Consider the following 25819-nt stretch of genomic DNA (forward strand, 5'->3'; position numbering starts at 1 on the left):
CATATACAGTGGCCGTCGTCGTAGCGGCCATCGTCAGAGTGGACTGAGTCAGAGTGGGACGGCTTTGGCTCAACAGGCTTCGGTGAGAACAGGCAGAGGCCAGGGTAGCTTCCAGTAAGTTTTTCGTTCAGATTGTTTACAGTAGAGAGAATGCCAGGCAGGATGTTGGAATGCTCCTCTTGCAGGATGTGGGAAGTCAGGGAGCCCTCCGGTGTCCCTGACAATGACACCAGCAAGAAGTGCATCCAGCTGCAGCTCCTAACAAACTGCGTCAGGGAACTGGAGCAGGAGCTGGATGACCTCCGGATCATTTGGGAGAATGAGGAGATTATAGATAGTAGCTACAGGGAGGTAGTTACGCCAAAGGAGTAGAGCACAGGAAATTGGGTCACTGTCAGGCGAGGGAAGAGGAAAGGGCAAGCAGAGCAGGGTTCCCCTGTGACCATTCCCCTCAACAACAAGTATACTGCATTGGATACTGTTGGGGGTGTGGGATGACTTGCCTGGGACAAGCTGCAGCAGCCAGATCTCTGGCACTGAGTCTGGCTCTGCAGTGCAGAAGGGAGGGTGGAAAAAGAGGAGAGCGGTAGTGATAGGGGACTCGATAGTTAGAGGTACAGATTTGTTGCCTCCCGGGTGCCAGGGTCAAGGATGTCTCTGATTGCTTGCATGACATTCTGAAGTGAGAGGGTGATCAGCCAGATGTCGTGGTGCACATTGGTACCAATGACATAGCAAGGAAGAGTGAGGAGGTCCTGGAGAGTGAGTATAGAGAGCTTGGTAGGAAGTTGAAAAGCAGGACCTCGAGGGTGGTGATCTCAGGATTGCTACCTGTGCTACGTGCCAGTGAGGGTAAGAATAGGATGCTGTGGAGGATGAACAAATGGCTGAGGAACTGGTGTAGTTCCTTTATCCTTATCAGGGAGGTTTGTTAGTGCTATTGGGGAAGCTTTAAACTAGATTTGCAGGGGGATGGGAACCAGAATGCTAGGGCTGTCAGTGTGGCTGGGGTGAAAATAAATGATGTTAAAAATTCAAGCAAAGCCGCAGATAGAAAGGTTGTGGGTGGTGGTAAAAATCTTCTGAGGTGTATATATTTCAATGGTAGGAGTATTGCGGGGAAGGCAGACGAGTTGAGGGCGTGGATTGACACGTGGAATTATGACGTTATAGCAATAAGTGAAACTTGGCTACTGGAGGGGCAGGACTGGAAGCTTAATATTCCAGGGTTCCGATGTTTCAGATGTGATCGAGGCAGAGGAATGAAAGGTGGAGGAGTAGCATTGCTTGTCAGGGAAAATGTTACAGCAGTGCTCAGGCAGGACAGATTAGGGGGCTTGTCTACTGAGTCCCTATGGGTGGAGCTGAGAAACAGGAAAGGTACGGCTACATTAGTGGGATTGTATTATAGACCACCCAATAGTCAGCGAGAATTGGAGGAGCAAATCTGCAGAGAGATAGCAGGCAACTGCAGGAAACATAACGTTGTGGTGGTAGGAGATTTTAATTTTCCATATATTGATTGGGACTCCCATACTGTTAGGGGTCTAGATGGTTTAGAGTTTGTAAAATGTGTTCAGGAAAGTTTTCTAAATCAATATATAGAGGTACCAACTAGAGGGGATGCAATATTGGATCTCCTGTTAGGAAACGAGTTCGGACAAGTGACGGAAGTGTGTGCAGGGGAGCACTTTGGTTCCGGTGATCATAAAACCATTAGTTTCAATTTGATCATGGACAAGGATAGATCTGGTCCTACGGTTGAGGTTCTTAACTAGAAGAAGGCCAAATCTGAAGAAATGAGAAAGGATCTAAAAAGCATGGATTGGGACAGGTTGTTCTCCGGCAAGGATGTGATTGCTAAGTGGGAAGCCTTCAAAGGAGGAATTTTGAGAGTGCAGGGCTTGTATGTTCCTGTCAGGATTAAAGGCAAATTGAATAGGAATACGGAACCTTGGTTCTCAAAGGATAATGCAACTCTGATAAAGAAGAAGAGAGAGTTGTATGACATGTATAGGAAACGGAGTAAATAAGGTGCTTGAGGAATATAAAAAGTGCAAGAAAATACTTAAAGAAATCAGGAGGGCTAAAAGAAGACATAAGGTTGCCTTGGCAGTCAAAGTGAAGGATAATCCAAAGAGCTTTTACAGGTATATTAAGAGTAAAAGGATTGTAAGGGATAAAATTGGTCCTCTTGAAGATCAGAGTGGTCGGCTGTGTGTGGAACCAAAAGAAATGAGGGAGATCTTAAATAGGTTTTTTGCATCTGTATTTACTAAGGAAATTGGCATGAAGTTTATGGAATTAAGGGAAACAAGTAGTGAGATCATGGAAACTGTACAGACTGAAAATGAGGAGGTGCTTGCTATCTTGAGGCAAATTAAAGTGGATAAATCCCCAGGACCTGACAGGGTATTCCCTCGGACCTTGAAGGAGACTAGTGTTGAAATTGCAGGGGCCCTGGCAGATATATTTAAAATGTCGGTGTCTACGGATGAGGTGCCGGAGGATTGGAGAGTAGCTCATGTTGTTCCGTTGTTTAAAAAAGGATCGAAAAGTAATCCAGGAAATTATAGGCCAGTAAGTTTGACGTCGGTAGTGGGTAAGTTATTGGAGGGAGTACTAAGAGACAGAATCTACAATTATTTGGATAGACAGGGACTTATTAGGGAGAGTCAACATGGCTTTGTGCATGGTAGGTCATGGCTGACCAATCTACTGGAGTTTTTCAAGGAGGTTACCAGGAAAGTGGATGAAGGGAAGGCAGTGGATATTGTCTACATGGACTTCAGTAAGGCCTTTGACAAGGTCCCGCATGGGAGGTTAGTTAGGAAAATTCAGTCGCTAGGTATACATGGAGAGGTGGTAAATTGGATTAGACATTGGCTCAATGGAAGAAGCCAAAGAGTGGTAGTAGAGAATTGCTTCTCAGAGTGGAGGCCTGTGACTAGTGGTGTGCCACAGGGATCAGTGCTGGGTTCATTGTTATTTGTCATCTATATCAATGATCTGTATGATAATATGGTAAATTGGATCAGCAAATTTGCTGATGATACAAAGATTGGAGGTGTAGTGGACAGTGAGGAAGGTTTTCAGAGCCTGCAGAGGGACTTGGACCAGCTGGAAAAATGGGCTGTAAAAAGGCAGATGGAGTTTAATACAGACGAGTGTGAGGTATTGCACTTTGGAAGGATAAACCAAGGTAGAACATACAGGGTTAATGGTAAGGCACTGAAGAGTGCAGTAGAACAGAGGGATCTGGGAATACAGATACAAAATTCCCTAAAAGTGGTGTCACAGGTCGATAGGGTCGTAAAGAGAGCTTTTGGTACATTGGCCTTTATTAATCAAAGTATTGAGTATAAGAGCTGGAATGTTATAATGAGGTTGTATAAGGCATTGGTGAGGCCGAATCTGGAGTATTGTGTTCAGTTTTGGTCACCAAATTACAGGAAGGATATTAATAAGGTTGAAAGAGCACAGAGAAGGTTTACGAGGATGTTGCTAGGACTTGAGAAACTCAGTTACTGAGAAAGGTTGAATAGGTTAGGACTTTATTCCCTGGAGCGTAGAAGAATGAGGGGAGATTTGATAGAGGTGTATAAAATTATGATGGGTATAGATAGAAGGAATGCAAGCAGGCTTTTTCCACTGAGGCAAGGGGAGAAAAAAACCAGAGGACGTGGGTTAAAGGTGAGGGGGGAAAAGTTTAAAGGGAACATGTGGGGGGAGGGCTTCTTCACACAGAGAGTGGTGGGAGTATGGAACGAGCTGCCAGACGAGTTGGTAAATGCAGGTTCTTTTTTAACATTTAAGAATAAATTGGACAGATACATGGATGGGAGGTGTATGGAGGGATATGGTCCGTGTGCAGGTCAGTGGGACGAGGCAGAAAATGGTTCGGCACTGCCAAGAAGGGCCAAAAGGCCTGATTCTGTGCTGTAGTTTTTCTATGGTTTCTATGATTTCTATATTGAGCTACATTGTTGTGTCAAGAGTCCATTAGGGGACCATTCAATAATCTTATAACAGTGGGGTAAAAGCTCTTCTTAACCCTGTCAGTACATCCTTTCAGGCTGTTGTATCTTCTGCCCGATAGGAGCAGAGGCAAAGAGAAGTATAGACAGAGTCTATAGAGGGAAGGGTGGTTACTGTAATGTGAATGAACCTGGCTAAGTATCTTTGGCACTTCCAAATTAAAGGCCCTCTTCCAGTGGTGGGAAGGATTCAGCAGCTAAAGTCATACCGGTTAATCAAAAAGCAAAGACTACAGTACGTGGTGGAAATCATAGAATTGTACAGCACAGAAATGGGCCCTTTGTGCCCACCTTGTCCATGGCAATGATGATACCTAACTTACCTATCTACAGTAATTCCACTTGCCTGCATTAGGCCCATTAGCTGCATTAACACCTTTTCAGTTGAAATACCTGTCCAAATGCCTTTCTGAAATACTCAGTGGCTCAAAGAGCATATGTGGAGAGTGAAATAGAGCTGAAATATCCAGTGGGTCAATCAGCATCTACAGAGAGAGAAAAAGAGCTGATGTTTCCTTCATCAAAGGTAGAAATTTCCTCAATTTCTTAAGCTCAGTAGTATTTGTTCTGATGATGACATCTTCTCACCGGAATAAAGTGGTTACATGGTTCCTCTTGTCCTAAATCTTCCCTTCCACCAGCCTCCACATTCAAAGTCAAAGTGGAAGTTGAGTTTATTGTCGTAAGCACAAGTACATGTAGACATAGATGCAACAAAGAACTTGCAGCAGCATCACAGGCACATAATGCCAGATACATGACATTCACAAGAAAAAAACATAAACATAAATTATACAAAATTATATAAGAAAAGAATGCAATTAGAACAAAAATAATCATTCGTTGTGTGGTTGTTATACTAAGGGAATGATTAGGGTTGGTTCAAAAAACGACCAGAAGGGACATAGCCGTTCTTGAACCTGGTGGTGCTGGACTTCAAACTTCTGTACCTCCTGCCTGATGATAACTGTGAGAAGATGGCCTGGCCCAAATGATGACCTCTGATGATGGATGTTGTCTTCTTACGGCAGCAGCTCACGTTGATCCTTCCGATGGAAGGGAGAGATGTACATGTCACTGATAATAAACCTAATTCTAAATTAAATTTGTGTTGGGCACGTGGCCAAGTGGATAAGGCGTTCGTCTACTGATTTGAAGGTCACTAGTTCGAGCCTCAGCTGTGGCAGTGTGTTTGTGCCCTTGAGCAAGGCACTTAACCACACATTGCTCTAGTCTGTGCGAGGAGTGGCGCCCCACACAGACTTCCAATCTCCGCCTTGTAAGGCATGAAAATGCCTGACGCAGGCCTCTGGTGATCTGAGTCGACGTTCCTAAATTAAAGACACAGACTTCAGATGCTCGAATCTGGAGCAACAAACAATCTGCTGTAGCGTCTCAGTGGGTTGTACAGCATCTGTGGGGGCTCTTTTGCCAAATATTATCATTTAATTTGAATTAATTTATATGGTTTCCTTCCAATTTTATGTTATATAAATGTGAGTTGGCCGTTGTTGTTTTCTTTTTCATCTCATATATATAAATGATTGTAAGACGTATTGCTCCGGGAGTTGGTTCTTAATGGTTTTTTTTCTTTTGTTTTGTTTTGTAGTTAGTGGGGTTTTTTTTTCAGTTAGTTGGGATTCTCTTTTTTCCTTCTTTTTCTTATATAAAATTTTTTTTCATCAGTATATATGTTTTTTTCAGCTTTATTAATTATATATATACTAATTTGCTGAACTTCTGTATTTTATGGCTGTAGAAGATTATATATCAATAAAAAGATTTTAAAAATGAAATGCATCTGTGGGGGTGGGATGGAGGGAGGGATGAATTGATGCAAGCATTTGATCCCTGAAACATTGACAATTCCTTTACAAGTGCTGCTTAACCTAATGAGATCCTCCAGCAGATCGTTTGTTGAAACTGAACCATCATCTCTGTTTCTCTCTCTGCAGATGCTGGAGGAGTTACAACAAAAACATGAATGCTGCTGTGTAATAAATAAATTTCATTGTGTGAACTTGAATTCTGGATGCCATGATGGGTTTTAAACTCCTGACCAATGTCTAACTGTTAAGTCTAGTAACAGAACAACTATGGTGTTATAAACCTTTGTTACTTCCCAGCTTATCCATCATATCTTTCTTGTGGAAATAACCACCGCTGTATGTGATTGAGACAAATAGAGTTAAATGCTTTCTAGAACATAGAACAGCACAGCACAGTACAGGCCCTCAGCCCACAATGTTACAACGACCTTACACCCTCCTCCAAGATTAACCTAATGCTTCCCTCCGACATGGACAGACTCACGCCTGGCTGCAAGAGGAGGAGGGTTGGGCATGGGAGTAGCAATCCTTTCCCGTAAAAACCCAGTGCTACAGAAACAAGAAGCTCCAAAGATCTCACCCCTGGGAGAGGAAGAATTGTCAACGATGGGCTACACCTGAGGACAGCTTGAAAGACTGGCCCAGGACAGAGGGCTCTGGTGAGCTGCTCTCAGTGACCTATACCCCAGCAGAGGTGATGCGCTTAGGTAAGTAAGTCCCTCTCACATATCTCTCCATTTTTCCTTCATCCATGTCAAGAGTCGCCTAAGTGTCCCCAATGAAGCTACCTCCACCACCACCTCAGTCAGTGCATTCCTTGCACATGTCTCTCTCTGTGTACCTCTGACATTCCAGCCCATACTATCCTCTAAACACTTCAAAACTAAGCACCCTCGTATTCGCCATTTCCACAATGAAGAAAAAAGTCTCTGGGTGTCCATCCTCCTGTCGTTGCATTTCTGTCATTTCCCTCACTTCTGCTCTCATCCTCTTTCTCAAAACATAACTGAGATGGTTCCCTTGGTCCTCACTAATATAATTTGATGAACAGATAGGGATAAGGAAATTGAAAGAAAACGTACTTTGTGCTCTAGCTAGATGCCAGAATTAAGATTACAAATTCTGACGACAAAGGATAATTGTTTTTTATGTGGGATAATGGAGTGGACTTTGCCACACTCCCTTGGGTTGTGATTACTCAGTAGCTATTCCCACAATAAATTGGACTAATAGCTGGAGCAAGGGTCACCTTCTGCAACGACGCACTGGGAGGCAGAAAAAATTCTGAATGAATATTACTTTTTGAAGAAAGTGCATTGAAAGAGAATGATTTCTTTAACAGACACACAGAGTAAGTAATAGCATTGGAAGGGTGGGTGACACACGCAAGGTGTGATGTGAATGGTTCTGGTTCAGTAAATCAGTGAATATTTACAGATCTATTAATTTGTAAACTGAGTTGAATCAGCTGTCAGTCACCTAAAGGAAACTTCAGGGGGAATTCGCTGACATGCAAACAGGTTGTTGTTTCTACTTCCTGCAAGTAATTGCATCCTTACTTTTTGCTTCACTGACTATCAGTAATGAATTATATAGAACTGGATTTAAAATCTTTCTTTCCTCTCTCCCACATTTTCTGGGAGGTGTTTCGCAGCATGCTAGGTTTAATGCACTTCAGAACTTTAACATACTGAGTCAGTGCTTCACTCGGGGCAATGAGAGCTATGAAAGTGGCTTGATCAAAGATTTTTCTATTGTCATTCAAAATTCAGACTCAAGATTGTTTAATGGCCTTTCCAGACACAAGTGTAAAGGAAAAGAAAATAATTGCTACTCTGGATCTGATGCTGCAACAAAAGAAAGCAAAATATGATAAAGAACACAATAATTTAAAAAAGCAATAAATATAAAAATTTATATACCTTAGCTTATATACAGTGCATAAGATTGATCGTATGTATGTATATAAAGTGACACTAGGTACAGGAGCATCTGTAGGTAAGGTGACTCTGACAAGAAATGATACGTAGTTCAGTGTAGTTTTTGTATTGTTTTGTATTGAACTGGACTCTCTGACGGTGGTGTCTGAAAAGAGGATGCTGTCTAAGTTGCATGCCATCTTGGTCAATGTCTCCCATCCACTACATAATGTACTGGGTGGGCACAGGAGTACATTCAGCCAGAGACTCATTCCACCGAGATGCAACACAGAACGTCATAGGAAGTCATTCCTGCCTGTGGCCATCATACTTTACAACTCATCCCTTGGAGGGTCAGACACCCTGAGCCAATAGGCTGGTCCTGGACTTATCTCATAATTTACTGGCATAATTTACATATTACTATTTATTTATGGTTTTATTACTATTTATTATTTATGGTACAACTGTAACGAAAACCAATTTCCCCCGTGATCAATAAAGTATGACTATGACTATGACTATGTAGCACCATGGTCCTGAAAAACGTTGTCTCATTTTTACTGTGTACTGTACCAGCAGTTATGGTCAAAATGACAATAAAAAGTGACTTAACTTGACTTGACTTGATAAATACCATAAGACATAGGAGCAGAATCAAGATATTTGGCCCATCGAGTCTGCTCCACCATTCCATTGTGGTTGATATATATTCCCCCACAACTTCGTTCTCCTGCCTTTTCCCCGTGACCTTCAATGCCCTGACTAACCAAGAACCTATCAACCTCTGCTTTAAATATACACTATGACTTGGCCTTCACAACCATCCATGCAATGAATTCCACAGATTCACCAACCTCTGGTGAAAGAAGTTCCTCCTCATCTCCATTCTAAATGGACACCTCCTATTGTGAGGCTGTGTCCTTTGGTCATGGACCTCAACCAATCAGAATGCCAGAGGCACAAGTGAGGATCAAGAATGAAGTTGGGAGCTTGAAATTGAGGTACAGAGAAGACTGAATGGAGTGGTCAAAGAACATAGTGGGGTTGCAGTCTAGCTCTGTGTAATGAAGATCAAATTGTCCTGGGAGTTTCCAGGACACCTTGGTCTAATTTCTTGCAGAATAGCACATGTTTAGACTTACAGCAGACTGTAGGTGGTAATGCAAACTTATATAAATCTCCAGCCACTGGAATTTTTTCATAGATTAGCAGATAATGCCGGCTAAACCATTCAACACAATGAAGAACACTGTTTGCAGTTGCTAATGCATGCAACATGACAGAATCTGGCTTCACTTTGAATTGCGATATTCATTGCATGAGCAAATTGGAATTTGACGCTCATAGCAGTGCACACTTTTCAATCAGTTTTTCCTTCAACTAGAAAAGAGAGACTAAATATTATTAAAGGAACACACAAACAATAACTATGCTTGTATGGGGGCTGCTTCCCCCACCTGAATAATTTAGGGAAGGTCACAGACCCAGGAATTAGTCATTAAGACAGAAGTGAGAAGAGATCTTCCCTCAGATCATTATGAATGTGTAAAATTGTGCCCTAGAGGACTGTGGGTTCTCTGTTATAGTGTGTATTCAAAGACGAGTTCAATTGAATTCCGTATATCAGAGAAATTACAGTATATAGGATAAGGCAAAACAATGAACTTGCTTAGAATCCACCACAAACATTGAAAGGCAGGGCAAGCTTAACGTGCTTCTAATCGTATAGTCCGTAGATAGATCGAATTTGTGATAAAATAGTTAAGGAGCTTTTCCTTTGTCACATTACGGTTCTCCATTATTATTGGGCCCTAATGCAGTAGCAAGCAGAAAAATCAGGCTTAAGTAATCATTTCTTCTGACATATAAATGGCCATGTTCCCTAAACACCCGTCCATTGTAATGCTGTCATCTGTTTAGTATTTAGGGTGATTTGTTTCGTAAGTCTCGTTGCATTTACTATGGTGTTTCCAATGAAGGTAAACCAGGACCTAGGACCTGTTGAGGGTGAAACACCCACTGACAACAGAGAGCAGATTAGTTTTTTTCTGTTTGAAACTAGACCACATACCTATGGATTTTTAATGACATGGGAATAGCTTTTCAAATAGATGTGATCTTGTTGTAGGGATCGGAGTGGGATTGATGGGATTCGGTGTGTTTTTCCTCCTGTTTGGGATCCTCTTGTATTTTGACAGAGTGCTTCTCGGATTCGGAAATGTGAGTATTCTCCATGTATAAAATGGATAATCAGCTGCAAGCAGTTTAGAAGAGTTGATGGTTCATTAAAGAATCTTGACAGTAAAGGATAACTGAATAAGTTAAAGAGGAGTGTACAACAAATAATAATAATAAGTTCTTTATTGATCTCGAGTAGGAAATTCTTTCATTACAGCAGCAACATTTAAAAACACACTTAACTGTATGCAGACTTAACTAATATTAAAGTACAGAATAATAATATACACAATAATAATTTACCAATGTGCAATAGTGTGCAATAATAATGTACAGGTGTTGGCACGTGGCCAAGTCATTAAGGCGTCGGCCTAGTGATCTGAAGGTCGCTAGTTCGAGCCTCAGCTGAGGGAGCGTGTTGTGTCCTTGAGCAAGGCACTTAACTACACATTGCTCTGCGACGACACCATTGCCAAGCTGTATCGGCCCTAGTGCCCTTCCCTTGGACAACATCGGTGGCGTGGAGAGGGGAGACTTGCAGCATGGGCAACTGCCGGTCTTCCATACAACCTTGCCCAGACCTGAGCCCTGGAAACCTTCCAAGGCGCAAATCCATGGTCTCATGAGACTAACGGATACTTAAAATAATGTACAAAATAATAAAACAGAGACTATTGTGCTGTGATGTGTATTCTCCTGTCACACAGAGATGAAGTATTGTGTATGCTTATTGCATTTGGAAGGGAAGATTTTCTCTAAGGATCCTTGTGACAGCAGAGCTGAATGAGTTGGTGGATGCGGGTTTGATCGCAACATTTAAGAGAATTCTGGATAAGTACATGGATGGGAGGGCGATGGTCCAGGCGAGGTTGATGGAACTAGGCAGAGTAACGGTTTGGCATGGAGTAGATGGGCCAAAGTGCCTGTTTGGGTGATGTGGTGCTCTGTAACTCAATGAACATAGGAACCCAGAGCAGGAATAGCTCTGCTGCCTCCGTGAGCCTGTTCCATTTATCACTGAGATCATGGTTAAGTGGGGCTTGGCCTCAACACCTTCTCTTACAGGGCACTCACTTGAGGTCCAGGATGATTTGCTTCTAGACTTGTAGTCATAGAGGAGTACAGCACAGAAACAGGCCCCTTGGGCCATCTAGTCCATGCTGAAACCATTTAAACTGCCTTCTCCCTCTGAGTCCATAGCCCTTCATACAACATCCATGTACCTATCCAAACTTCTCAAACATTGAAATTGAGCTTGCATACACTGTTCGTGCTGGCAGCCCATACCACACGCTCACAACCCTCTGAGCGAAGAAGTTTCCCCTCATGTTCCCTTTAATCTTCTCACCTTTCACCCTTACTCCATGACCCCTGGTTGTAGTCACACTCAACCTCAATGGAAAAAGCCTCCTTGCATTTACCCTATCTATACCCCTCATAATTTTGTACACTTCTATCAAATCTCCTCTCAATCTTCTACATTACAAAGAATACAGTCCTAACCCATTCAATCTTTCCTTATAGCTCAGGTCCTGCAGATCCAGCAACATCCTTGTAAATTTTCTCTTGTACTTTTTTGACCTTGTTTACCTAGTTTTCTACCTAGTTTTGTGCATTAATGAGGACAATGTTGGATTTGTGACATCTCCACAGATGGGGCAAGAGGTGGTTAACAGATAGGAGAGTGGTTATTTGTGGATGGGGTGTTCCTTCCCCTGTTTATGCAGGACCTCCGTGTGTTCCCAGTGCATGAGATTTGGAATACCATCCCCTATACTCCTTCTCCTTCTTCTTGTGAGCTGGAGGTTCTTATATCAGATGACAAAAGGCATGGAGTGGATAACCAGCACCTATTTCCTAGCATGGCACCAGCTAATATGAGAGGATATATGAGAAAAATAAAGGGAGGGGAGATATCAGAGGTAGGTTTTCACCCAGAGAGTGGGAAGTGCATGGTACATACTGGTGTGGAGGTGGTAGAGGCAGATACATCAGGGACATTTAACAGACTCTTAAATAGAGACATGAAAGATAAATGGAGGGCTATGTTGGAGGGAAGGGTTAGATTGGTCTTGAGGTGGGTTAAAAGGTTGGTACAACATCATGAGCCGAAGGGCCTGTACTGTGCTGTACTGCTCTACGTTCTATTTAGTGTCTCCATTGTTCTATTGGCCACAGACTGAAAATAAAATACAAGCCACCAGGATGTGAACATCCAGACAAAAGCTATAAAGAGATATTATTCCTATTGCACACAACAAGAAGCTCACCACCCCTATACGTCCTCTTAGTGACTGCCTTCCATCTGCCCCAGTGTGCCGTTGTGCTGCTGTGCAGTCTTACCTGCCCAGAGGTGGCAGAAAGGAAAGAGGAAACCTGCGACCTTCCAGCAGAGGAGTTTGTGTGTGACCTTGGAGGATCACCCCAAAGAGTTCAGAGCCTGGAGTTTTATAGAGCCCTCGATATGCCTTTCAGAATATCAGTGAGCATTTCATCATGAAATAGTCTCTTGTTATCATGCACATCAGATTTCTGAATGGTCTATGAGCCTATGAACAGTACCTCACTGTTCCTCTTTCCCACTATTTAGTTATTTCTTATCAGAAATGATAGTAATTTTTTTTCATGTCTTGCACTGTACTGCTGCCGCAAAATAACACAGTTCATGACATATGTTAGTGATCATAACCCTGATTCTGATTCAGCAAGAGACAGTCTGATAATCATTGCGTTTTGCTGACACTACTCGTTCCTTCTTCAAATAACATACTCCTTGTCATTTTCTGTGACTCTCTAGTGAGTCGTGCTAGAATTTTAATTCACAGCCGCTTACTTGCCTGTGTGGGCAGTTCTGCCATCCTGAAAACAACCTCTGACTCTGAGATGCTTGCTTCCTACGAATAGTGCACTACCAAAAGATGACACTGGATGGTGTGCATTGCTCACTGATGTGACCTCTTAATCTGGATGATGGAGGAGTAGTGATAGGGATGTACTCAGTTCTTTTTCAAAATGCCTCTGTTATATTTTGTAACTCCAAAAACTCATGGAAAGAAAAAGCGAGAGCCCGGGGTAACTTGTGCCCGCTAGTTTCTCTTCAGTGGCGTGTGTACGTACGACATGGAAACAAATATTATGTCGGCCAAGTTGGCAGAAAACTATCCAGAAGGATCTATTGAACATCAACCGCCTGTCAAGCAGCATGACCAACTCACCCTAGTCTCTACCCTTGAAGATCGAGAGGGGCACAAATTTAACTAGGCATTCGTGAAAGTCATAGCGCAAGCAAACACGCAGCATGCAAGTGAATTCCTAGAAGCATGGTTTTCCACGAACAGCTCTGTAAACAAACGTGTAGACCTCAATCCTATTTATGAGCCAATGCGGACAGAACTCCAGACTGTAACATTCAAAGTTCGCCACACAACCAATCAGCTTTGAGACTTCCTCCCTATATCACAATTGAGTTTCCATAATGATGACCAATCAGCTAGTTGATAAGTACATAAGGGCCAAGCATTTGGAGGATTAACAGCGTACTGATGATGTCTCCTCACATGGTGACAAAATGTTTGCAAGTAAATTGCCGAGATTGGAGAACAACTCATCCAACCATTATGGTGTATGCCATTCACATACTTACATTCAAGATTAAGCTGTCATCAGAGAATGTATAAATTATACAACCTTCAGATTTGCTTGCTCACAGGTAGCCGCAAATCAAGAAACCTGAAATAGCCCGATTCAAGGAAAAATAGAATAAAAATAAAAATAGAAGACTAACACTCGATGCGCAAGAGAAAGAAAGAAAACATTACAAATCATGCAAACAATTGAAGCGAACAGCAGCATTCCGAACCAAAAATAAGTCCTTCGGTCCAAACCCCAGAGTAGGCCCAAAGTCTACATATAACCCATAATGAATTATGTAAACGAAGAATGTTTAATCAAACAGTATATTTACAAATTACTGAAATATTAAATACACAACAACTTCCAAGGGACATTTTAATACTCCTGGAAGGTGGAGGTCAGGTAACTGGGTGTGGTTAAAGTGGAGATTGATAGGTTCTTGATTGGTGAGGGAGTTAAGGGCTACTGGGAGAAAGTGGGGGAATGGGGTTGAGAAAAATGTAGACATGATTGAATGGCGAGCAGATTCAATGGGCTGAATGGCCTAATTCTGCTTCTATGTCTGTGGTCTTATGGGTAGTCAGGACCTCATTCACAAAGTGTTTGAAAGGTGGCATCTCTGACAATGCAGCAGCACTCCCTCTGTGTTTCCCTGTAGGGTCAACTGATATTTCTCTGCTCAAATTTTTGGAGTGGATCTTGAATCCAAAATCCACAGACTGGGATAAGACACATAGGCCTGGGTTTAATTCATTGAAGCTGACAAGCAGTGGCAAGGACAGAAATGGTCTTCCTGAGAGAGGAGAGCAGGTTTCAGATTCAGATTCATTTATTTATCGCACGTACATCGAAATGTACAGTGAAATGTGTCATTAATCTTAACAACCAATACAACCCAGGGATCTGCTGGGGCAGCCTGCAAGTATTGCCACAGATTCCAGCTCCAACATAAGCAAGCCCACAATGCTCGGCAGAACAACACAAAGCACCGTAAGCTACAAATAACAACAGAAAACTTTTCTCCCTCCCACCCACCAACACATATGAATAGTCCTCCAACTCCAGTACAGGCCTCAAGTCTCCAGACTCCAGGCCTTGGCCATTGGCATTCGGCTTCTGGACTTCTAATCGACCTTTGAACTTCGATATTCGGTATCGATCCCCAATCCAGCTGATGATGGGACCCCAAACTCTGGGCTCGCTGACTCATCAGCCCTTGTGCTCCAGCCAGCATGGACTTCCGATCGCAGGACTCTCCTACCCGAGACAGCCTGACATCTACGGATATCCTTCTTCACCCTTCCACGTCGCTGACCTTCAAGCAAGGAGTGGAGGCCTGGACTGTCGATGCCTTTCATCCCCTGAGCACGTCGCTGACCTTCGAACACAGAGTGCAGAATGGAGGCCTAGACTCTGGCCTGACCTCTAACTCCTCCACATCCCTCTCCCTACATCCTAATCTGAACTCTAATTCGCTCACGTCCCTGCCCCCATATCCCCACCTGACTGCTAACTCCCCTCTTTGTCCCCTGAACCAAGCCGACAAGCTTAGAGAAAAACAACTAATTCTGAGTGTAGGTTTGTGCTCCATAGGCCAGCCCCCATTGGCCATGTGTGTGGTGACTGTGCTGGTCTAGTACTCTGGTGGAGGCCAGAATGCTGCACTGCTGTGAGACGCTATAACCCTCTCTTTTCATCCATATTCACAGTCACTTTCTCAACCTCCTTAACAAATCCTCGTCTCTCATACCTCAGAAACAGAATCAGAGTCTGGTATATCCTCACTGATATATATCGTGACATTTATTGTTTTGTTTCAGCATAGTGCAAGACATAAAGAAATGATACGTTAAGATACATAAAAAATAAATAGCGCAAAAGTGGAATAGTGAGGTAGCGTTCATGGGTTTGTGGACCGTTCAGAAATCTGATGACAGGGGTGGAATAGCTGCTCCTAAAGCACTGACTATGTGTCTTCAGGCTCCTGTTCCTCCTTCCTGATGGTAGTAATGAGAAGAGGGCATGTCCTGGGTCTTTAATGATGGGTGCTGCTTTCTTGAGGCATGGCTTGTTGAAAGTTTCCCTGATGGTGGGAAGGCTGGCACCCATGATAGAGTTAGCTGAGCCTACAACTTTCTGCAACCTCTTTTGATCCTGAGCACTGGAACCTCCATACCGGGATGGTCTCCAGATACATCTGTGTGGTTTTCTGAAATCTTCGGTGACATACCAGATCTCCTTAAACCTCTAATGAAGGCTGGCTTACCTTCTTTGTGTCAATAGGTTGGGCCTAGGATAGTTCCACTGAGGTGTTCCTCATACTGACTCTGACTCTTTTGTAGGTCTCCTTAAATGTATCTGCTCTAACTGCCAACTCCTTAGCCAATGGAAAATATTCCTCCTTTTTCCCTACTGCTGGGAGAACAATCCCTCCTGGATAATATTAACTCAGTTTTGCTGCTCCTGATCCACTGGCCATTTCCTGCAATCTCCTTTGGTTTCAGTTTTCAGTACAGTTTTAATATGTCCCTTTGAATGATTTTTCTCTCTCAAACTACTCTCATTGATCCATTAACCAGATGACACCACGAGCATAAAAGTCACTTGAGCAATTCAAGCCTCGCCCTTTCAGAAACATACCCTTTGCCCTCTCTGCAACCACCTCCCTCTCTCCAACTTAAAGCTCACTTGTTTTCTTACTTTCCCAGTCAACATTAACCCTGTTTCTTTTTCGACAGATGCCAGCTGACCTGCGGAGTGTTTCCATCATTTCTCTTTATTTACTGTTAGAACCTTACATGGTTACCAGATCTAATTAGTCTTTTCTGTTCTCAGTGCATTGGCTATAGTCCACTCAATCCGTGGAACTGCAATCCCTATATGATCTATCAATTTATCCAAAGGGAATTGGGTTAACACCACAGTAACAATGCTTTGTGGAGATCTGGATATAGAACCGAAGAAGTAGATTGTGAAAGGATTTTTCTTAGACTTGATGGGTTGACTGATCTCCATTCATGCCTTATCAGTTCTATGATTCCTTGACTCTATGTCAATAAATCCCCGTCACACTCTTTTCAAAGCCTTCCTGTCTTTCCTTAAGTGTGGTGGATCATGATGTACCATTATTGACCTTTGGTTTTCTTCTCCTCCCTTTCAGATTCTCTTCATTTCCGGCCTTCCCTTCATCACCGGGCTGCAGAACACCTTCCGGTTCTTCTACCAGAGGCAGAAGCTGAAAGGATCAGTTTTCTTTCTGGGTGGGATCCTGCTGGTCCTGTTCAGGTGGCCTGGAATCGGCATGCTTTGTGAAAGCTATGGACTTTTCCTACTCTTCAAGTAAGCGACTTCTGTTAGAAATTCTTGGGTTGTCCAGACTTATTAATGTCCCAGAGTTCAAGGTCACAATGATGACTCCACCCCTTCTCCCACTGCCCCTTCTCCTACCGGATGGCCATGGAACACAAGGAAGAGACTGGATGGACTCCCTTCATCCACTCTGAATGGCTGTAGGTTGTTGGATAGTTCTAGTAATTGATGTTGTAATTTGTCTGCCCTTTAATCTATTACACCCCAAACCAGCATGGATAATTTTACTCACCTCAACACTGAACTGATTCCACAACCAATGGACTTACTTCCAAATACTCTATGACTCATGGTCTCAATATTTATCTATTCATTTGTTTGTTTGTTTATTTATGCATGCACTGTTTGTCTTCTTTTGCGTATTGGTTGCTTGTCAGTCTTTGTGTGTAATTTTTCATTGATTCTTTTGTATTTTTTGTTTTACTGTGAAGGCCTGTAAGAAAATGAATCTCAGGGTGACATCTCTGCACTTTGATAATAAAGTTACTTTGATCTGTGAACTTTACTTTTCTCTCCAGTTAGCTTTCAGCAACTAATCCAACATATTTAATCTAATACTTTTCTCTACTTCGTTGTCTATTTTTAATTAAATGGGTTAATATCTAAGTGCTTCACTGAAATGTTCCAACTAAATCAGGACCAAATTTTTACTTTTAGCATAAGCCTTATTCAGATAGATATTTGTGGAGGTGAGTACTCTATATGTAGGCTTAATATTTCATACTACCTGGGTCTGCATAAGTAGATATATTTGATGTGCAATGCACAGCATTTATTGTGGATCTGGTGAGCTAGACCTCTGTGTAATAATCCATAAAGTACTTTGGTTCAAACCTCAGCTATGGCACACTGTGAATTTTAATGAGGTTGAAATGAAATGAGCATATCAGCAACTTCAGTCAATAGGAATAAATGATATCCTTGTGTGTTGCAAAACCACACAAGGTGAGCAGTTTCAAGTTCCAAGGTGTCAACGTCTCTGAGGATCTATCATATTGATGCAATTACAAAGAAGGCATAACAGCAGCAATATTTCATTAGGAGTTTGAGGAGAATTTGTATGTCACCAAAGACATTTGCAAATTTCTGCAGATCTACCACGGAGAGCATTCTACCTGGTTGCATCACTGTCCGATATGGAGTGGCCACTGCACAGGATCGGAAAAAGCTACAGAAAGTTGTGACCTCCCGCCAGCTCCATCATAAGCAGTAGCCTCCACAGCATCCAGGACACCTTCAAAAGGCGATACCTCAGAAAGGCGGCATTTATCATCAAGGACCCCATCACCCAGGACATGATTCCTTCTCATTGCCACCAGCAACGAATCCTAGGGGGACCAATATCCTGGCGGGGAGATTAGCGAGGGCTACTGAGGTGACTTTAAACTAGAATGATTGGGGGGGTGGGAATCAAATTAAAGAGGCTAGGCGAGAGGAGGTTAGTTCACAACAGAGGGATGGGAACAAGTGCAGAGAGACAGATGGGTGTAAAATGAGGGTAGAAGCAAAAAGTAGTAAGGTGAAAAGTAAAAGTGGCAGGCCAGCAAATCCAGGGCAAAAATCAAAAAGGGCCACTTTTCAACATAATTGTATAAGGGCCAAGAGTGTTGTAAAAGCAAGCCTGAAGGCTTTGTGTGTCAATACAAGGAGCATTCATAATAACGTGGTTGAATTAAAAGTACAGATTGTTATTAATGAATATGATATAGTTGGGATCACAGAGACATGGCTCCAGGGTGACCAAGGATGGGAGCTCAACATTCAGAGATATTCAATATTCAGGAGGGATAGACATGAAAGAAAAGGAGGTGGGGTAGCATTGCTGGTTAGAGAGGAGATTAACGCAATAGAAAGGAAGGATATTAGCCGGGAGGATGTGGAATCGATATGGGTAGAGCTACATAACACTAAGGGGCAGAAAGCGCTAGTGGGAGTTGTGTACAGGGCACCTAACAGTAGTAGTGAGGTTGGGGATGGCATTAAACAGGAAATTAGAAATGTGTGCAATAAAGGAACAGCAGTTATAACGGGTGACTTCAATCTACATATAGATTGGGTGAACCAAATTGGTAAGGGTGCTGAGGAAGAGGATTTCTTGGAATGTTTACGGGATGGTTTTTTGAACAAACATGTCGAGGAACTAACTAGAGAGCAGGCCATTCTAGATTGGGTATTGAGCAATGAGGAAGGGTTAATTAGCAATCTTATCGTGAGAGGCCCCTTGGGTAAGAGTGGCCATAATATGGTGGAATTCTTCATTAAGATGGAGAGTGACATAATTAATTCAGAAACAAAGGTTCTGAACTTAAAGAAGGGTAACTTTGAAGGTATGAGACGTGAATTAGCTAAGATAGACTGGCAAATGATTTAAGTATCATTTAAGTATCATTTAATTCCTTTGTCCTGACGAAGGGTCTCGGCCTGAAACGTCGACTGCTCCTCTTCCTAGAGATGCTGCCTGGCCTGCTGCGTTCACCAGCAACTTTGATGTGTGTTGAGGGAACATAAAAACTGACTGTAAAAGCTTTTATAGATATGTGAAAAGAAAAAGATTGGTTAAGACAAATGTAGGTCCCTTACAGACAGAAACAGGTGAATTGATTATGGGGAACAAGGACAGAGCAGAACAATTGAATAACTACTTTGGTTCTGTCTTCTCTAAGGAGGACATAAGTAATCTTCCGGAAATAGTAGGGGACCGAGGGTCTAGTGAGATGGAGGAACTGAGGGAAATACACGTTAGTAGGGAAGTGGTGTTAGGTAAATTGAAAGGATTAAAGGCAGATAAATCCCCAGGGCCAGATGCATCCCAGAGTGCTTAAGGAAGTAGCCCAAGAAATAGTGGATACATTAGTGATAATTTTTCAAAACTCTTTAGATTCTGGACTAGTTCCTGAGGATTGGAGGGTGGCTAATGTAACCGTGTTTTTTAAAAAAGGAGGGGGAGAGAAACCGGGGAATTATAGACCGGTTAGCCTAACATCGGTGGTGGGGAAAATGCTAGAGTCAGTTATCAAAGATGTGATAACAGCACATTTGGAAAGCGGTGAAATCATCAGACAAAGTCAGCATGGATTTGTGAAAGGAAAATCATGTCTGACAAATCTCATAGTATTTTTTGAGGATGTAACTAGTAGAGTGGATAGGGGAGAACCAGTGGATGTGGTATATTTGGATTTTCAAAAGGCTCTTGACAAGGTCCCACACAGGAGATTAGTGTGCAAACTTAAAGCACATGGTATTGGGGGTATGCTATTGATGTGGATAGAGAATTGGTTGGCAGGCAGGAAGCAAAGAGTGGGAATAAACGGGACCTTTTCAGAATGGCAGGCAGTGGCTAGTGGGGTACCGCAAGGCTCAGTGCTGGGATCCCAGTTGTTTACAATATATATTAATGACTTAGACAAGGGAATTAAATGTAGCATCTCCAAGTTTGCCGATGACATGAAGCTGGCGGCAGTGTTAGCTGTGAAGAGGATGCAGGGTGACTTGGATAGGTTAAGTGGGTGGGCAAATTCATGGCAGATGCAATTTAATGTGGATAAATGTGAGGTTATCCATTTTGGTGGCAAAAACAGGAAAACAGATTATTATCTGAATGGTGGCCGATTAGGAAAAGGGCGGGGGGGGGGTGCAACGAGACCTGGATGTCATTATACACCAGTCATTGAAAGTGGGCATGCAGGTACAGCAGGTGGTGAAAAAGGCGAATGGTATGCTGGCATTTATAGCGAGAGGATTCGAGTGCAGGAGCAGGGAGGTACTACTGCAGTTGTACAAGGCCTTGGTAAGACCACACCTGGAGTATTGTGTGCAGTTTTGGTCCCCTAATCTGAGGGAAGACATTCTTGCCATAGAGGGAATACAAAGAAGGTTCACCAGATTGATTCCTGGGATGGCAGGACTTTCATATGATGAAAGACTGGATCAGCTAGGCTTATACTCGTTGGAATTTAGAAGATTGAGGGGGGATCTTATTGAAACGTATAAAATCCTAAAGGGACTGGACAGGCTAGATGCAGAAAGATTGTTCCCAATGTTGGGGAAGTCCAGAACGAGGGGTCACAGTTTGAGGATAAAGGGGAAGCCTTTTAGGACCGAGATTAGGAAAAACTTCTTCACACAGAGAGTGGTGAATCTGTGGAATTCTCTGCCACAGGAAACAGTTGAGGCCAGTTCATTGGTTATATTTAAGAGGGAGTTAGATATGGCCCTTGTGGCTGAAGGGATCAGTGGGTATGGAGAGAAGGCAGGTACAGGGTTCTGAGTTGGATGATCAGCCATGATCATACTGAATGGCGGTGCAGGCTTGAAGGGCCGAATGGCCTACTCCTACACCTATTTTCTATGTTTCTATCAGAGAGAAGGTACAGGGGCCTGAAGACACACATTCAATGCTTCAGGAACAGCTTCTTCTCCAACGCCATCAAATTTCTGAATGGACAATGAATACTACCTCAGTATTCTTTTCCTCTCTTTTTGCACTACTTGTTTAATTAAATTTTATTTGTTTATAAATATATTTCTTATTGTAATTTATAGTTATAGTTTATAGTTATAATTTATAGTTATAGAAACAGACTAATGCTGCAAAAACCAAACTTCACAACATATGCAGTGATACTAAATGTGATTCTGATCTCTCCTGGTTTACCAATAACCTTCAACAAAAGAAATCAAGCAACGCACATCAAAGTGGCTGGTGAACGCAGCAGGCCAGGCAGCATCTGTAGGAAGAGGTGCAGTCGACGACGAAGGGTCTCGGCCTGAAACGTCGACTGCACTTCTTCCTACAGATGCTGCCTGGCCTGCTGCGTTCACCAGCAACTTTGATGTGTGTTGCTTGAATTTCCAGCATCTGCAGAATTCCTGTTGTTTGCGTTTAAAAACAAAAGAAATCAGTTGGGTTTGGTTATACGTGGCTCCAAACGCTATGGTTACCTTATTAAATTATTTAGGTTAATTGAGCATGTATAATAAAGTGATGCCCAACCATTGAGAATGAGAAAGCAGCAGATCTGTTTAAAGGCAGAGATGTGTCCAAACTGTATTAAAATTAATTCAATTTTTAACTGTATTTCAGGAGTACACTGCCACTTGTGTCAGAATTCTTCTCCAGCATTCCAGCTCTTGGATTAATCTTTGCAGTACCTGGATTCAGCACAGTAAGGCACTTAGCTTTTCCCTCTCACATTTATTTCTTAAAAACCAGTGTTACTGTTTAAGCAAATTGAATGGGAGTAGCCAAATGAACATATACAAGGATGTTGCTGGGTCCTGATGACCTGACTTATATGGAAAGGTGAACAGGTTAGGACGTTATTCCCTGGAACATAGGAGAATGAGAGAAGATTTGATAGAGGTATACAAAATTATTAGTGGTATGGATAAAGTAAATGCATACAGGCTTTTTCCACTGAGGTTGGGTGAGACTAGATCTAGAGGTTGTGGGTTAAGAATGAAAGGAAATATATTTAAGGGGGACATGAGAGAGAACTCAGAGAGTGGAGTGAATGTGGAACAGTGTACCAATGGAAGTGGAGGATATGGTTTCGATTTCAACTTTAAAGAAAAATTTGGATAGGCATGTGGATAGGAGGGGTAGGAAAGGTGAGGAGGTTCTGAAGAGAGATTTTAGGGAGTGAGGTAGAAAGCCTCCAGAGAAGTAATCTCCGGATTGCTGCCGATGCCATGCGCGAGGGTAAAAAGATAAGATGATTGGGCAGATGAATGTGTGGCTGATGAACTGGTATGGGAGGCAAGGCTTTAGGTTCATGGGTCATTAGGATCTTTTCTGGGGAAGCTACGGCCTGTACAAAAGGGATAGTTACACTTGAACCCGAGAGGAGCCAGTATCCTTGCGGGCAGGTTTGCTAGAGCTGTTTGGGTGGGTTTTAACTAATTTGGCAGGGGTTTGCTAGAGCTGTTTTGGGTGGATTTTAACTAATTTGTGTGAACTGGAGTGGTACTGCTGAGGATGATGTCGTTGGTTTACAAACAGAAGCAGTGTGTAGTGGGACTGCCAGCAAGGAGAGGCTGAGGAGAGGGCAAAAACACAGGAGGAGTCGCAATGTAAAATACAGACTAAATTGACAAGGGTGAATACAGGACTGAAAGTGCTATATTTAAATGTGCACACTATACAGAATAAGGTAGACGAGCTTGTAGCACATTTACAGATTGGTATGTATGACTTTGAAGGCATCAATGAATCATGTCTGAAAGAAGATTATAGCTGGGAGCTTAATGTCCAAGGATTTAGATTTAGATTTAGATTTAGACATTGTATTGAAAGGACAGGCAGGTAGGCAGAGGGGGTGACATGTCTCTGTTGACAGAAAGTCATATCAAATCATTAGAAAGAGGTGGCATAAGGTTGGTAGGTGTTGAATCATTCTGGGTAGAGCTAAGGAACTGCAAGGGTAAAAAGACCCTGATGGGAGCTCTGTCCCAATCCCCAAACAGTCGTAAGGATGTGCTCTACAAATCACAACAGGATTTCAATATGCAGGCAGTTTGGGAAAATCATGTTGGTGCTAAATCCCAAGAGAGGGATTTTCTAGAATGCCTACGAGATGGCTTTTTAAAGCAGCTTGTGACTGAGCCCACTAGGGAATCAGCTATTCTGGACTGGGTGTTGTGCAATGAACCACAGTTGATTTGAGAGCTTATGGTAAAGAAATCTTTAGGGACAAGTGATTATATTATGATGCAATTCACGCTGTAATTTGAGAAGGAGAAGCTAAAGTCAGATGTATCAGCATTACAGTGAAATAAAGGCATGAGAGAGGAGCTGGCCAATATTGATCGGAAAAGAACACTGGTAGGGATGATGGCAGAGCAGCAATGGCTGGAATTTCTGGAAGCAATTCTGAAGGTGCTGGATATATACATCCCAAAGAGGAAGAAGTATTCTAAAGGCAAGATGACACAACCGCAGCTAATAAGAGAAGTCAAAGCTAATATGAAAGCTAAAGAGAGAGCATATAATAGAGCAAAAATTAGTAGGAGGTTAGTGGATTGGGAATCTTTTAAAAACCAATAGAAGGCAACTAAAACATTCATTAAGAAAGAAAAGATGCCTCATGAAGGTCAGCTAGCCAATTATCTTACAAAGGAAACCAAAAGTTTCTTCAGATATATAAAATGTAAAGGAAGCCATAGTAGATATTGGACCGCTGAAAATTGATGCTGGAGAGGTAATAAAGGGGATCAAAGAAATGGCAGACAACCGGAATAAGTCTTTTCTATCAGTCTTGACTATGGAAGACACTAGCAGTATGCTGGAGGAACGGAAGTGTTAGGGGCAGAAATGTGTGAAGTTGCCATTACTAGGGAGAAGGTTCGTGGGGAAATGAAAGGTCTGAAGGAAGATAAATCATCTGGACCAGATGGTATGCATCCCAGGATTCTGAAAGAAGTGGTTGATGAAATTGTGGAGGTATTAGTAATGGTCTTTCAAGAATCAATTGATTCTGGCATGGTTCTAGAGGAATGGAAAATTGCAAATGTCACTCCCCTCTTCAAGACTGGAGAGAAGCAGAAGAAATGAAGCTATAAGCCAATTAGTCTAACCTGACTGGTTGGGAAGATGATGGACTTGATTGTTAGGGACGTGGTTTTGTGGTACTTGGAGGCAGATGATAAACTGGGCTATAGCCAACATGGTTTTCTTAAGGGAAAACCTTGCCTGACAAATTTGTTGGAATACTTTGAAGAAATAAGAAGCAGGATAGACAAAGGAGAACCAGTTGATGTTGTATACTTGGATTTTCAGAAGACCTTTGACAAGGTGTCATACATGAGGCTGCTTAACAAGCTAAGAGCCCATAGTATTACTGGAAAGATTCTAGAATAGATAAAGCAGTGGCTGATTGGCTGATTGGCAGGAGGCAAAGAGTGGGAATAAAGGTTCAAAGGTACAATTTAATGTTAGAGAAATGCATACAATATACATCCTGAAATGCTTTTTCTTCGCAACCATCCATGTAAAACAGAGGAATGCTCTAAAGAATGAATGACAGTTAAATGTTAGAACCCCAAAGTCCTTCCCAGCTCCCTCCCTCCCGCATGCAAGCGGGAGCGAGCAACAATCCCCCCTCCCCCCACCGGCAAAAAAAAAGCATTGGCATCCACACCGGGCACTCAAGCATGAGCAAAGCAATCACAAAGACACAGACTTGTAGTTACCCAAAGGCTTCGCGTTTCACTCGGCATTCGACATACCACAGGTTCCTAATAAAGGAGAAAGAGGTGTCTCTGTTTTTACAGTGAGTGGGCAGACATAACAAACAACTCGCTGGTTTATGATGTTAAAAGTCCGTTATGTCGCTTTTCTCGAGCCCTGTGTCTGAAGATCTCAAAGATTTCGGGTCTCCTGGCACACAGCTGCAGATATCCCAACTCCCTCACCAGCACACGGGTCTCTTGCCGAGTCACTGACCCTCAATCCGCCCGTCTCCAGAGCCCCAAGGTCCTAGGTTTCCCAATCCGAGCCGAACTCTTAAGCCGAGCCCTTAGTCCCATTCCCACAAATAACTGAAGTCAGCTTGTAACTCCAGGTCAGGGTCTTCAAAAATACCCTGAAAGGGGAAAATAAAGACATTAGAGATGGAAATAAAGCTGTTTCCGGGAGGCTTTTCTGGCTGGCTGCTGATGACTAGTGGTTTTCCACAGGAGTCTGTGTTGGGACCAATTTCTTTTACGTTCTATGTCAATGATTTGGATGATGGAATTGGTGGCTTTGTTTCAAAGTTTGCAGACAATGTGAAGTTAGGTGGAGGGCAAATAGTTTTGAGGAAGTAAAGAGGCTACAGAAGGACTTAGATTAGGAGAATGAGCAAAGAAATGG

The 25819-nt window shown here is 42.6% G+C and overlaps 1 protein-coding gene across 1 annotated transcript in view; it reads left to right on the top strand.

The window, feature by feature from the left end:
- The first annotated feature begins 7192 nt into the window (after positions 1 to 7192).
- golt1a (golgi transport 1A) overlaps positions 7193 to 25819 on the top strand; it is a 32827-nt gene continuing 14200 nt past the window's right edge. Inside the window, exons 1-4 of the mRNA XM_072278789.1 lie at positions 7193 to 7217; positions 9917 to 10008; positions 16760 to 16938; positions 22052 to 22133. Of these exons, the coding sequence (XP_072134890.1) occupies positions 7193 to 7217; positions 9917 to 10008; positions 16760 to 16938; positions 22052 to 22133 (378 nt within the window). The remainder of the gene's footprint in view (positions 7218 to 9916; positions 10009 to 16759; positions 16939 to 22051; positions 22134 to 25819) is intronic.

The sequence above is a fragment of the Mobula birostris genome, chromosome 14 (assembly GCF_030028105.1).
Source record: "Mobula birostris isolate sMobBir1 chromosome 14, sMobBir1.hap1, whole genome shotgun sequence".
Lineage (NCBI taxonomy): Eukaryota > Metazoa > Chordata > Chondrichthyes > Myliobatiformes > Myliobatidae > Mobula > Mobula birostris.